General features: G+C 44.3%; 1 protein-coding gene across 1 annotated transcript in view; it reads left to right on the forward strand.

Annotated features, from left to right (window-relative positions):
• Positions 1-14,769, forward strand: part of LOC139272598 (ALK tyrosine kinase receptor-like) — a 1,661,561-nt gene that overhangs the window by 1,522,646 nt on the left and 124,146 nt on the right. Inside the window, exon 14 of the mRNA XM_070888679.1 lies at positions 4,211-4,342. Within this exon, the coding sequence (XP_070744780.1) occupies positions 4,211-4,342 (132 nt within the window). The remainder of the gene's footprint in view (positions 1-4,210; positions 4,343-14,769) is intronic.

Raw genomic sequence — 14,769 nt, forward strand, 5'->3', positions numbered from 1 at the left:
CATGTTTTTCACAAGATAGTTATCAATATGTACCTATATTTCATAGTTTCCTAGTGCGGTGAGGGATAATTCAGCTCTGTCAGTTTAGGGCACTGCTGCACATAAATAGGACTCGGGAACTATTTACACAGCATCTCCCTTTCCTGGTTATCCCTGAATAGACTTATTCATGTAGCTCTGGACCTCCACATGTCTAATTGTGCAACTTTGAAAGAGGTAGGATTCAGCTCTGTTCTCACTCCTCTTAAATCATGATATCTTGAATCAAACCTTTGGTCCTTTTTTTTAGGCCATTCCATTGGAGTGTTTGCAATAACTGCTCAAGGTAGCACAATTGATATCAACAGTTTATTATGTTGACAACAGTTTATTATGTTGACAATAGTGGGCAGTAGTAAAGCAAGTGCTCTACTCGGAGCTCCTTCACGGCAAACGAGCCAAAGGTGGGCAGAGGAAACGTTACAAGGACACCCTCAAAGCCTCCTTGATAAAGTGCGACATCCCCACTGGCACCTGGGAGTCCCTGGCCCAAGACCGCCCTAAGTGGAGGAAATGCATCTAAGAGGGCGCTGAGCACCTCGAGTCTCATCGTCGAGAGCATGCAGAAATCAAGCGCAGACAGTGGAAAGAGCGAGCGGCAAACCAGTCCCACCCATCCCTCCCCTCAACGACTATCTGTCCCACCTGTGACAAAGTCTGTGTTTCTCATATTGGACTGTTCAGCCACCAAAGAACTCACTTCAGGAGTGGAAGCAAGTGTTCCTCGACTCCGAGGGACTGCCTATGATGATGAGGATGTAAATCTGCAGCCCATCAATCTAGTGGAATGTGTGAGCTGCTTTAAAAAATAGTTCATGAGGAGCATCTTATTTAGGGTTTACTTGGTGGTCTCTGTCTCCGCCCTTGCCTCAGCTCATCTGCTGAAACCCTCATCCATGCCTTTGTTACCTCTAGAGTTGACGATTCCAATGCACTCCTGACACCATGTTAAAAGAATTCACGCACAGGCATCTTCCACTCTTCAATTTACTATACTATACTAATACCCTATGTAAACATGAGGTCATTCAAAGCACGGCTGGCCGTGTCCTAACTCGCACCAAGTCCCAATCAACCATCACCCCTGTGCTCGCTGACCTACATTGGCTCCCATTTAAGCAACACCTCGATTTCAAAATTCAAACCTTGTTTACAAATTCCTCCATGGCCTCACCCCTCTGGTAGTCTCCTCCAGCCCCACAACCCCACCAAGATGTCTGCGCTCCTCTAATTTTGCCCTCTTGAGCATCCTTGATTATAATCGCTCAAACATTGGGGCCGTGCCTTCAGCTGCCTGGGCCCCAAGCTATAGAACTCCCTCCCTAAACCTCTCTGCCTCTCTACCTCTCTTTCCTCCTTTAAGACGCTCCTTAAAACCTACCTCTTTGACCAAGCTTTTGGTCATCTGCCGTAATTTCTTTTTATGTGGCTCGGTGTCAAATTTATTTGTTTTGTCTTATAACACTGCTGTGAAGCGCCTTGGGATGTTTTACTTCATTAAAGGCGCTATAAAAATAAAAGTTGTTATTGTTGTCTGCAGTTCGTGGACTTCAGATTCTGTATTATAGGAACTCTGAAATCCTGAAGTTTGAAGAAATCCTGTTGCTTGTTTCGACCTATTTTCCTTTCTCCCAATATTTTCTCGTATAAGCCATCTTGAAATATCAAAAAGAGGATCTTCTGATCTGCTGAGTTTAACAATCTTATTTTATCTGTTTTATATTTGTCGACCTGACTCCCCTGCCACAAACTGAGGCCGAAGGTAATGACAGTTTTTAACTGCCACTGAATAAAACATTTTAATGATTCTACTGTCTGCTCCAAACTCCCTGGGCTTACTTTTGAAACAGAGATATTGCTGTGTTTTTATGACCCTCATATCCAGTTAAGCACTTTATCTTTGATCTGAGTTAATGCGTGTCCCCTGGTGCTTCAGCAAGTCAGTGATCATTTCATTTTATACTTCTGGGATTAATATATATGTTTATATACTTTTTCTGGTTTTAAGACTCGTTCTCTAGACTTTCTTCCTCACATTACCATTTCTTGGGGGTCTTCAAGATTTGCACCATCCCTGAACAAAATGGTGGACCAATGCTTTCAGGTTTACAGCAATGCTGTTCCGAGAGATATATACAAGTGCACTGTACTATATGTTCTTTCTAAATCACAATCTTCCTCTTCCCAACACTAACATTATGGCCAGGTCTTGAACACTGTGGAACACCTTAACTCTCCCAGGCTCTTCTTCCTCCTTCGATCCGGGGATGAGGGGGTTGACTTATGAGGAAAGGTTTAGTAGGTTGGGCCTCTACTCATTGGAATTCAGAAGAATGAGAGGTGATCTTATCGCAACGTATAAGATTATGAGGGGGCTTGACAAGGTGGATGCAGAGAGGATGTTTTCACTGATGGGGGAAACTAGAACTAGGGGGCATGATCTTAGAATAAGGGGCCGCCCATTTAAAACAGAGATGAGGAGGAATTTCTTCTCTCAGAGGGTTGTAAACCTGTGGAATTCACTGCCTCAGAGTGGAAGCTGTGGAAGCTGGGTCATTGTATAAATTTAAGACAGATTTTTGAGCGTTAAGGGAATAAAGGGTTATGGGGAGCGGGCAGGGAAGTGGACCTGAGTCCATGATCAGATCAGCTATGGTCTTATTGAATGGCGGAGCAAGCTTGAGGGACCAAATGGCCTACTCCTGCTCCTATTTCTTATGTTCTTATGATCATACAATAGAAAAAACACAAATTTGCATATCCTAATCTATATTTCCTGATTTATAAGATCTCATTTATTCTTTTCAAGCTTAGCGCTCACCTCCACTATGGGCCCTGGCCCTGCATCCAAGTTTCTCAATTTTTAAAAAGTGGTCCAAGGTAAACCGTGTTGTCCTTGTAGAGAAGCAGGTGCTCTCCATTGTCAGCCTCCCTATAGCAAGTAACACTCAGTGGACCAATGTTTTCAACGTTCCTTTCCACTTGTCACAGTCTTGTGATTTTGTTCACTTTTATACAGACAACACGCCTATTCCTTATTCCATTTCATACAGATTTCTGTATCCATTTTGTTTTTTTTTCTTTCAATTAGTACAGTGTCATTATTATTTTCCTTTATTTGGGGAGCTATAGAATGTATATGTGATCTAGAAAGACTTAAATTTATATAGCGCCTTTCACAAACACCAGACATCTCAAAGCGCTTTACAACCGATGAAGTACTTTTGGAGTGTAGTCACTGTTGTAATGTAGAAAACAGGGCAGCCAATTTGCACACAGCAAGCTCTCACAAACAGCATTGTGATAATGACAAGATAATTTGTTTTTTTGATTGAGGGATCAATATTGGCCAGGACACTGGGGATAACTCCCCCGCTCGTCTTTGAAATTGTGCCATGGGATCTTTTACATCCACTCGAGAGAACAAATGGGGCCTCAGTTTAATGTCTCATCCAAACGACAGCATCTCCCAACAGTGCAGCACTCCCTCAGCACTGCACTGGGGTGTTAGCCTAGATTTCTTTTTGTGCTCAGGTCCCTGGAGTGGGGCTTGCACCCACAACTTTCTGACTCAGAGGCAAGTGTGCTAACCACTGAGCCACAGCTGACACTGCAATTTATCACTCCATGATGCAGTGAGTTGGAGCTCTGGTGTTCTGCATTTCTTGTATCCTGCCCATTAATACAGCTATCTCCCCCTCAGATGGATGTGTGGGTTTGAATATATACTATAAATGCTGTTTATTTGTTTTATGATTTTCCAGCTTAATTCATGTGTAAAGGTTAATAAATTATGAATAGTGACTGAACCCAGTGTCCATAACTAAAGTTCACACTGAGGTACAACTAAAGTGATATCGGTGTAATGAGCTCTCAGAGTAGAATTTTCAAGCGTACCGAAGGCTAGTAAAGATCCTGAAATACAGTTTTCTTGCGATATTAATGGCCAGAATTTAAGTGTTTGTTGAAATATTCCTGCTAACTTGCTTTATCAGTCGCTATGTAGCCAACAACACAACTTATCGAAGTGTTTGACACCATCAAAATTGGATCTTTAATTTTGTTCTATTGTGAAAAACTAACTGTTCTGTTGGGTTTTTATTTCAACGACTCATTGGTCCAGACACATTGATGTCCTCAGCATTACATCCTTCATTGCTTTGTTTTAAAGGTTAATCCCACCATCCAGAGTGTTTGCTTGGGAGAGAATAATGTGATTGAAGAGGAGTTGAAAGCAGCTGGCAATATCACGGAGTGGGCGGGAGGTGGAGGAGGAGGAGGAGGAGCTACATTTATTTTCAAGGTAAGTATTTATAATAACACATCACAGATTTTTTTTTGAAAAAGGCATCCTCCATTTCATCAATGCACTTTATACATATTTCCAAACTACCAGAAATCCGAGCCACTTAACAAAAGGCCTTAGAAGAAAGTTATTTTTATTGCAATATTCTATTTAATGGAACGGTACGCAAACGTTACTGAATTATGACAAACGTTATTTTTCTTTGTCTCAGAATGGGAACAGTTTTGACTCCGCGTGTATGGCATTATGTACCTCCAGTCGTCTTAATCAGTAAAGGAATGGGGAGATTTTCCAGTCACAGAGGCCAGTGGTGTAAGAGTGGAGCAGGTGCTGGGGAACTGGAGTATCTAGCACAGATCCACAGTGGTCAGATCTGTGGCACTTTCCTGCTGAGTGAGAATTTCCAACAGGTTTTTTAAATAAGCCTCCAGTGTTCTTGCTGATAAGAAGTGATCTTATAATTGATTTAAATGAAGCTATCACAAATTTCAGTTCTGCACTGGATATTCTCTTGGGCTTGGTGTCACTGATCACTCCTGTAAGTAGATCCATTTCCCCTACACTTTTACTGCCCAATATTTAGTTAATATTGCCCAAAGACGATAATAGTAGGATCCCTCATTGTTTGCACAGCATCCTGTGATCGTGCATGTTGTTAGCAAAATTAAAGCCTATGGGATTAGAGGGACCTGGATACAAAATTGGTTAAGGGACAGGAAACAGGGAGTAGTGGTGAACAGTTGTTTATCAGACTGGAAGGAAGTATCATCATCATCATAGGCAGTCCCTCAAAATCGGGGAAGACTTGCTTCCACTCCAAAAGTGAGTTCTGAGGTGACTGTTCAGTCCAATTCGAGAATTACAGTCTCTGTCACAGGTGGGACAGACAGTCATTGAAGGAAAGGGTGGGTGGGGAGTCTGGTTTGCCGCATGCTCTTTCCGCTGCCTGCGCTTGATTTCTGCATGCTCTCGGCGACGAGACTCGAGGTGCTCAGCGCCCTCCCGGATGCTCTTCCTCCACTTAGGGCAGTCTTTGGCCAGGGACTCCCAGGTGTCAGTGGGGATGTTGCATTTTATCAAGGCGGCTTTGAGGGTGTCCTTGTAACGTTTCCTCTGCCCACCTGGGGCTTGCTTGCTGTGCAGGGGAAGTATACAATGATGTTCCCCAGGGGTCAGTGTTAGCACCACTGCTCTTTTTGATATATATTAATGACCTGAATTTGGGTATACAGGGCATAATTTCAATGTTTGCAGATGACACGAATCTCTGAAATACTGTAAATGATGAGGAAGATAGTAGTCGACGTCAGGAGGACAGAGATAGACTGGTAAAATGGGCAGACACATGGCAGATTAAATTTAATGCAGAGATACATTTTGGTAGGAAGAATGAGGAGAGGCAATACTAAATAACTGAGCACCACACTTTAGGAAATATGTCAAGACCTTAGAGAGGGTGCAGAAGAGAATTACTAGAATGGCACCAAGGATGAAGGGCTTCAGTTATGGGGAGGGACTGGAGAAGCTGGGGTTGTTCTCCTTAGAGCAGAGATGGTTAAAATGAGATTTGATAGAGGTGTTCAAAACCATGAATGGTTTTGATAAAGTAAATAAGGAGAAACAGTTTCCAGTGGCAGAAGGATCAGTAACCACAGGATACAGATTTAAGATGATTGGCAAAAGAACCAGAGGCAACATGAGGAAATATTTTTTTTGCACGGTGAGTTGTTGTGATCTGGAATGCACTGCTTGAAAGGATGGTGGAAGCAGGTTCAATAGTAACATTCAAAAGAGAATTGGATAAATACTTGAAGGGTAAACATTTACAGGGCTATGGGGAAAGAGCAGGGAAGAGGATTAATTGAATAGCTATAACAAAGAGCCAGCAAAGGCAAGATGGGCTGAATGATCTCCTTCTGTGCTGTATCATTCTATGAAAATACGTGCTCCATGCATGTTTCTCCTATCTGCCGGAAGGCAACCTGATAAGCACTCCAATAAGACAAGGCCAATTGTAAACCAATAAGCTGGACTATTTTACATGAAATACAAAACTGAACAGAATACTGTTTTCTTGGCAAGATTTACCCATTTCCTGTTACCCCTCATAACATCAAAGATAAAAGATTACATAGTCACTTTACATGTCAGTATTGCTGCACTAATGAGCTAACTTCAGAATAAGAGACTGTTCCAGACCCAAAACCTGCTGCACATTGACTTTTGTTCAACCCAGAGAAAGACTAAAGCCTAACCTCTGGCCCTTCCTCAGCTCTTCGTCCAGGATTGAGCTGCCAATCAAAATTGTCATCTTCCCTCCACTCCCCATGGTGTCATCATCATAGGCGGTCCCTCAAAACGAGGATGACTTGCTTCCACGCCAAAAAGGGATGAGTTCACAGGTGTTTCAATATTCCAGATCCCGAACTACATCTTGAAGGGTGGAAGGTGCCTGTGCGTGGATTTTTTTTAATGTGTGGTGGCCGTTGCACACCAGTCACCACACGGGCTTGACAGAGCTAGGTCTTGGTCCAGTGGCAAGGATTAACCAAGACGACTGGAGACCAGCTGTGCTGCACGGACCTAGTACGCACACATATCGCAGTGTGGGCTGGCCGGTGCTGCCCCTGGGCCCTCGCCTCTTGTGGGCCCCGAACTCACGCCTCTCCTGGGCCCCGATCACATCCCTCTATGAACTCTCGCCGCTCCTTCGCCCCGACCTCGTCGCTCCAGCTGTACCTGCCCATGCTCCAATCGGCGACCTGGATTTGGCTGACATCAAACCAAGTCGCCCTCCTGCAGCAGAACGCACTGCTCCCTGCAGTGGCATGCCGCCGCACGTTGCTCCCTCTAATGGCCCCAGCCTGCTGATGGTCTTGCAGGCCGGACCCCTTGGTGTGGGGACCATGGCAATTCATTGCCATAGCTAGACCTCCTGCTGTGCTCAATGAATGAAACATTGTCGGTCTGAAGTTAGCCAACTACCGCCCCAACTCCCCACCATCACCTTATCTCAAATTACCACGGTATTGTGAGTACATGCAATTCTATTACGTATTTAATTTGGTTCCCTAGCAAATGGGCCTAATCCATATTATTAATAGCTTGTGTGCTGCTGGGAGTTAACCCCCATGGGATTAATTTAACTTTGAAGCAACATCATAATATAAAGAAATCCAAAACCCCTCTAAACCAAATAGCTAAAAATATCACAATCTGACAGCAGCAGCTCGATTTTGCATCTGATTAGGACAAGATTGGGCCCAGCACTCCCTTTGCTCATCTGGAGTGACCTTGAGTAATGGAGCTCTAAAGACTTTTTAACCTTTTTTAAAATTTGACTTTCCAGTCTGAGAATACCGATTTCTCTCACTAAGTTTTATTGACATTTTTATAATTTTTTCCCTCCTTGGTTGTTTTTTGGAGATTTATTTTTGTTCTTCTCCCATCGACTCATAATATTTCCGTGGAAATATAAAATCGGCAACTATTGTCTGTTATTTAGCTGGAACGCCAATTGTAATTGAAAGAGTTTTAAGATTTCATGAAGAACACGAGGGAAAAAAAGAGATGAGGTAGTATCGAAAGGAGTTCCTACAATCCAAATTTTTAGTGGGGCTCGGGGAGTGAGATGGCATCTAAATGAAACGTCAGAAAATCACGTTCAAAATTACTGAGGGGTGTTGCTTCGGAGCACAATTACAGCATTGCGTGACAGCAAAAGTGGAATGCCCTGCCTGAAAGGGTGATTCAATCGTGACTTTCAAAAGGATATGTACTTGAAAAGGAAAACATTTTTTTGCAAGGCTATGGGCAAAGAGCGGGGGAGTGGGAATAATTGGTTAGCTCTTTGAAATAGCCAGCTCATGAATGATGGCCCAAATGGCCTCTGACAGCGCTGTATGATTCTATGAAGTGCTGCACGATGAAAGAGGATCAGTGGATGCCAGAAGGACTTCCCGCATTTGGCCACCAACCCCGACTGCAGGCCCCGGGCATACCTTCCTGCAAATAACTGCCGAATTGGCTCGGCAGACTGCAGCTCAGTGTGGGGCCAATTGCACCCGCTGACAGCCAACTTGTGCCATTAGGATAGCACTGACGGTGGGACTCAAGCTCACCTTCTCCCTCCACTGTTTTGTTTCCATCCCTCCATCCAAGCCTGGGGATGATATCAAGCAATAGGTCAACCTGACCAACACTTTCAGCCCTTTTCCCACGGAATAAAAACAGCAGAAATGGCAGCTGCCCACTGCCACTCAGTTGTTTCATTTTCCACAGTCGAGGAGTCATTGATTGCAGCCACGTATCACTCCCGCAGCCTATCCTGTGGACCAGTAAGTGACCGTACATCACAGGCAGGCTTTTCAAGTGTGAAGCCCATTGAAAATATTAGTGTGCCACAAGTGTCATTTGTACGTGGCAGTTTGAATGGGGGTAATTTTGACTCTGGGCGATAGTGTAAAATGGACGCTGCCGATTCAGACGCCTGTTGCAAACCTCTGCTGATTTTCATTTCCATTTGCTAACTGTGATGTATGAAAGAAGCCACCAGGGAATGCAACCTCGCTTTAAGAGGTGCATTCTCCCTTTAAATAGGCTGATCCATCAGAAGTTACTCCCCGAAAGTTGAGGGTTTTCGATCGGGTCAGCCAATTTAATGGGCAATCTATCGGTGGGATTATAAAGGGCCTTGTGGTGAAAATGTCCCGGGTCTGTTTTTGGCTGCAAAAGTGACTCCACTTTTTCAAAGCAAAGTTATGGAGCATGCAGCAAACCACCAGAAATTTGGAGAGACTCTTGGGCTATACTGTAAGGCATCTCCAGACCCAGCCAGGCAGTGGAACCTCTCATTCAAGATACCAATAGCTTGTTCAATCAGAACTCTTGTGGAGGCCTGGCTCTGATTGTCGTGTTCCTCAGCCTCCGTGCTTGGGTACTTGCCAGGAGTCCCGAGCCATGTGGTCAGAGAATGTCACTTGTCCCCAAGCAGTCAGCCTGACACTGGATGGTCTGGGTGGAAGAGTAGAGGGATTGAGGACTGGTTCTCTGCCTGTGGTCACACACCAGCTGCGAGTTCAAGGATTGAGAGCTTTTCCTGTTGAGAAATAGTTTGTAGTCTTCATATGGAGCAAGGCGATGCAGTGATGCTCGGGAAATGTGGGAAGCTTGAAAATCTGACAAATGCCAGAGCCATTTCCTCTTCTTTAACTGCCATTAGGAAGGTAATAAATTGGTTGCACTTAGCAAAGAGGACATCTATGAGCTGTCTGGTGCAGCAATGGACTGGAAATTTACTTGTCAGCTGTTGCAGCATGGAATGCCCCTGAGGCATAGGAATTCGTAAGAACACAAGAAATAGGAGCAGCGGTAGGCTATTTGGCCCCTCGAGCCTGCTCCGCCATTCAATAAGATCATGGCTGATCTGATCATAGACTCAGCTCCACTTCCCTGCCCGCTCCCCATAACCCTTTATTCCCTTATTGCTCAAAAATCTGTCTATCTCCGCCTTAAATATATTCAATGACGCAGCCTCCACAGCTCTCTGGGGCAGAGAATTTCACAGATTTACAACCCTCTGAGAGAAGAAATTCCTCCTCATCTCAGTTTTAAATGGGCGGCCCCTTATTCTGAGACTATGTCCCCTAGAACCTATCTTCATAACCATCTCATCACTGGAATCAACTTAGTGAACCTTCTCTGAACAGCTTCCAATGCAAGTATACCCTCCCTTAAATACGGAGACCAAAACTGTACGCAGTACTCCAGATGTGGCCTCACCAATACCCTGTCCAGTTGTAGCAGGACTTCTCTGCTTTTATACTCTATCCCCCTTGCAATAAAGGCCAACATTCTATTTGCCTTCCTGATTACTTGCTGTACCTGCACACTAACTTTTTGTGTTTCATGCACAAGGACCCCCAGGTCCCTCTGTACTGCAGCACTTTGCAATTTTTCTCCACTTAACTTATAATTTGCTTTTCTATTTTTTCTGCCAAAGTGAATAACTTCACATTTTCCCATATTATACTCCATCTACCAAATTTGTGCCCACTGACTTAACCTGTCTCTATCTCTTTGCAGATTTTTTGTGTCCTCACAATTTGGTTTCCCATCCATCTTTGTATCATCAGCAAACTTGGCTACGTTACACTCGGTCATTTCATCCAAGTCATTAATATAGATTCAGGGCTACCATCACCTTTATAGCCATAGGTAGTGATGTACATGGCCAGGTGTGGTACAGCAGTTAGTGCTGTAACAACTTACACCTCTGTAATAGTGTAGCGGAGCTGCTATACACACAACTTCTCCCTTGAGTTGAGGTAGTAAGTTCTATTGCAGAACACAACCTGTGCCCTCCCCTCCTTCTCGTCTTCTACCAGCATCTGCAGGTCCCTGCTGTCTTCCTTGCAGCTCTTCCTCCTCATCATGCTCCAGCCCCAAAGGCAGACTGAGCAACATACCTAAAGATCCAACAATAATGATGTGAAGCCCCCGGTCAGAGTTAGTGCCGAAACGCCAAAAAGTCTCTGCCCACTTGTTTTGAACACAACCAGGATAACCAAAAAAGGAGCCACAAGCCAACCAGCAGCCTACTCGCAGCCTAAAATGTCCAACCAGAGACTTGCCGGAATGCAGCTGAGGATCCCTTTAAATATCGCTGTAGAAGCCTACTTGCCGATGGTTGGTGCCAAGGGTTATTTAATAGGGTTAACAATCTGAATCTAGTGCTCCAGCAGTTCCATTTGGGAAAAGAGTCTTTAAGAGGGTGAAGGAACCATATTTAAATATTTTAATCAGGTCCCCACTGCTTACAGGTAGCCGCCGGGACGACAAAAAGTCACCCAATCCAATATGGCGCCCAATGCTCTCCGGGGAGATTGAGCGTGAGAGATTACGGAGTGACGTTTACATTAGACCCCAAAAAACAGACAAAATATTTTTAAGTTTCTCTCCCTGATGTTCTGTGATAGAATTAAGGATGCCTAAATCTTTAAAAAAAAAATTTCATTTTTGTCACACCTTTTATACACCTCAGTTGATTTGGTATCTAGGGCCGACTGGTGCAGTTGTTCCACATTCTCACAGCGCTTTGTGTGAAAAACCTCGTCGGGATTAATTTTTAAGCAGTTTGGACCTAATTCTAAGATTATGTTGCTTTGTTCTGGATTCCCCTACCAGAGGAAAGATTTGTCCCCTTTCTATCCCTTATTCTTTAAACATTCTCGCAAATTTCCATTGAGAGCAAAGTTCTTATTTAAGCTTTATGACTCATAAAATCTTACATGCTGCTAGAACTGTTTTGTTTTCATAATGTCTTTGTTGGGATAATTGGCCTAATTTCCCACATTAGTACATCATTGGCTGTAAAGTGCTTTGGGACATCCTGAGGTTGTGAAAGGCGCTATATAAATGCAAGTCTTTCTTTTAGTTGGCCCGGTTCAGTGGCCATAAATATAGGTTGTTACAATGCCTCACTATAGTCAATCTGAAAGTTTCATACACACATGCAGCCTTCAGTAGAAGGAACATCGAAGAAAGTGTTTTGTGTATACGAAAGAAAGACTTACATAAGAACATAAAAAGTAGGAACAGGAGTAGGCCATACGGCTCCTCGAGCCTGCTCCACCATTTAATATGATCATGGCTGATCCGATCATGGATTCAGGTCCACTTCCCCGCCCGCTCCCCATAACCCCTTATCCCCTTATCCCCTTATCAGTTAAGAAACTGTCTATTTTTGTCTTAAATTTATTCAATGTCACAGCTTCCACAGCTTTCTGGGGCAGTGAATTCCACAGATTTACAACCCTCTGAGAGAAGAAATTTCTCCTCATCTCAGTTTTACATGGGCAGCCCCTTATTCTAAGATTATGCCCGCTAGTTCTAGTTTCCCCTATCAGTGGAAACATCGGCCCCAAGTTTCCACATGATTTGCTCCTGATTTTTAGGAGCAACTGGTGTAGAACGGAGTATCTTAGAAATCGGAATTCTCCACATTTAGTTTTCTGCAGTTCTAGTCAGGTAGAACAGTTTCACTTTGGAACAGAATTTTTTTTTCAAAAGGGGGCGTGTCCGGCCACTAACGCCTGATTTGAAAGTTTCCACAGTGAAAACGTACTCCAAACTAACTTAGAATGGAGCAAGTGAAGATTTTTGTACGCTTGAAAAAACCTTGTCTACACTTTAAAAAATCAGGCGCAGGTTACAAATTAGGCGTCCAGAACGAGATGGGGAGGGAGGGGCGGAGGGGAAGGGATGTCATTAAATTCTACAATAAATCCTTAGTTATACTTATACAAATATTATACAAATAAATCCAACCTGAATAAAAATTTATAAGCAAAGAAAAGATTAAATAAACCATGTTCCTACCTGTGTGAAAGTGCTTCAGGCAGGCCTTTCAGGCAGGGGTGTGGCGTCAGTGTCTCGACGGCAGGGGCAGGCAGCAAGCAGCCTACGAGCTGAGCTGCGGTGCTTGAGGCAGGCCTTCATTCCCCGCGAAGATGCAGCACCCGGACGGACTTGAGGCCATTCGGCCATGGGATAGCAACGGCGTCAGTGGCTGGCCGGCAGCCGAAGAATCAACGCAGGACACACGCAGCTCATTAAGGTTCTTGAGGCCATTCGGCCACGCTTCAAGGGCGGCGTCAATGGCTGGCCGGCAGCCAAAGATACAGCAGCAGCCTTTGAGCTGTGAGGGGGACTGAGGCCATTTGGACAGGGAGAGGCAGCCACAGTTTTATATTTAAATTTGCAGAATGGGTGCTGCATTGTCAACACCACGTATTATGCAATGGTTCACCATCAATTCACTGCATAGGAGAGAATTGATTAGAGCTCACCGCACCAGGAACGTCATAGCCCGTAGGTTGATGGGCAGGAGACCTTACCCACGTCGACAATATCGAACCAGGCGTTCGTACCTGGACATGAGCGAGGCCGATTGTGTGAAAAGGCTGTGTTTTCGCAGAGAAGTTGTCACAGATCTGTGATATGCTGAGAGCAGATTTGCAGCCCAGAAGCAGAAGGACAACTGCCTTGTCTGTTGCAGTGAAGGTAACAGCTGCACTTTCTTTCTATGCCTCGGGATCGTTTCAGGCTACAACTGGAGATGTGTGTGCCATCTCTCAACGTGCAATACATGCCTGCGTTTACCAGGTCACGGCTGCACTGTATGCGCGAAGGAATGACTTCATCAATTTCCCAATGACCGCACAAGCAATCCATGAGAGGGCTGTAGGCTTCTTCAGGATTGCCGGCTTCCCAAAGGTACAGGGCTGCATTGATTGTACCCACATAGCCTTGCGAGCACCCGTGGAGGAATCTGAGCAGTACCGAAATAAGAAAGGTTTCCACTCTATCAATGTGCAGCTCGTGTGTGACGACAAGCAGCGCATCATGTCAGTCGATGCGAGATACCCTGGCAGCACCCACGATGCGTTCATCCTACGCAGCAGCCAGAAGGGCAGAGCTGGCTACTGGGAGACAAAGGGTACGGCCTGACCACCTGGCTCATGATGCCCCTACGCGTGACACGGACAGAAGCTGACCGTCAATACAACATGGCGCACATTGCGACGCGCAGCATCATTGAGAGGACCATTGGCATATTGAAACAGCGATTCCGATGCCTGGACCATTCTGGAGGACAGTTGCTATACTCTCCTCAGATTGTCGGTCACTTCACTGTTGTGTGCTGCATGCTTCATAACTTAGCCATCATGAGGCAGCAGGAGCTGGTAGTGGAACCCGAAGACCGACGTGAGGGTCCAGTGCATGATGATAATATTACGGAACAGCAGGATGTGGATGATGACGACGATCAGGAAAGCATGCAAGTGCCTGATGCCGGAGCACGAGGTCGGAGGAGGGGCCGTCCATCGTGCCCCTTTAACGATTGCTCGAGACTTGCGCCAGCAGCTCATCCATGAACGCTTCAACTACTGATGCCTGAGGGCTCTGCGACCACTGTTGCGCATGGACATGTTTATTCTTTGCAGTTGTTCCTACATTGTGTTGTGTTAATGGAACATGAAACAGTTTTAATGAAAAAATATTTTATTGAAAAGTTAACGTCATTCTAATAAAATATTTGTTGTATCAAACTATACTTTTTAATATGACTCTTGAAGATCACTTAAAAACTTTAAGATCACTTATAAACTTGTAAAGTTACAAAAGTTACAAAACACTTTCTATGTGAAAAATTTTACACTCTAAGATCACACACTTCAAGATCACTTTTTAGATGCAAAATTAAATAATTTACAGAATGTGAGAGCATTTACACTATAAGATCACTTGAAAACCCTGAGATCACTTATATGTTGTAAAGTTACAAAACTTACAAAACAGTTTCATTGTGAAAAATCTTACACTCTGAAGAACACTTAAACTTCAGGATCACTTTTTTAGGT

The sequence above is a fragment of the Pristiophorus japonicus genome, chromosome 9, assembly GCF_044704955.1.
Source record: "Pristiophorus japonicus isolate sPriJap1 chromosome 9, sPriJap1.hap1, whole genome shotgun sequence".
Lineage (NCBI taxonomy): Eukaryota > Metazoa > Chordata > Chondrichthyes > Pristiophoridae > Pristiophorus > Pristiophorus japonicus.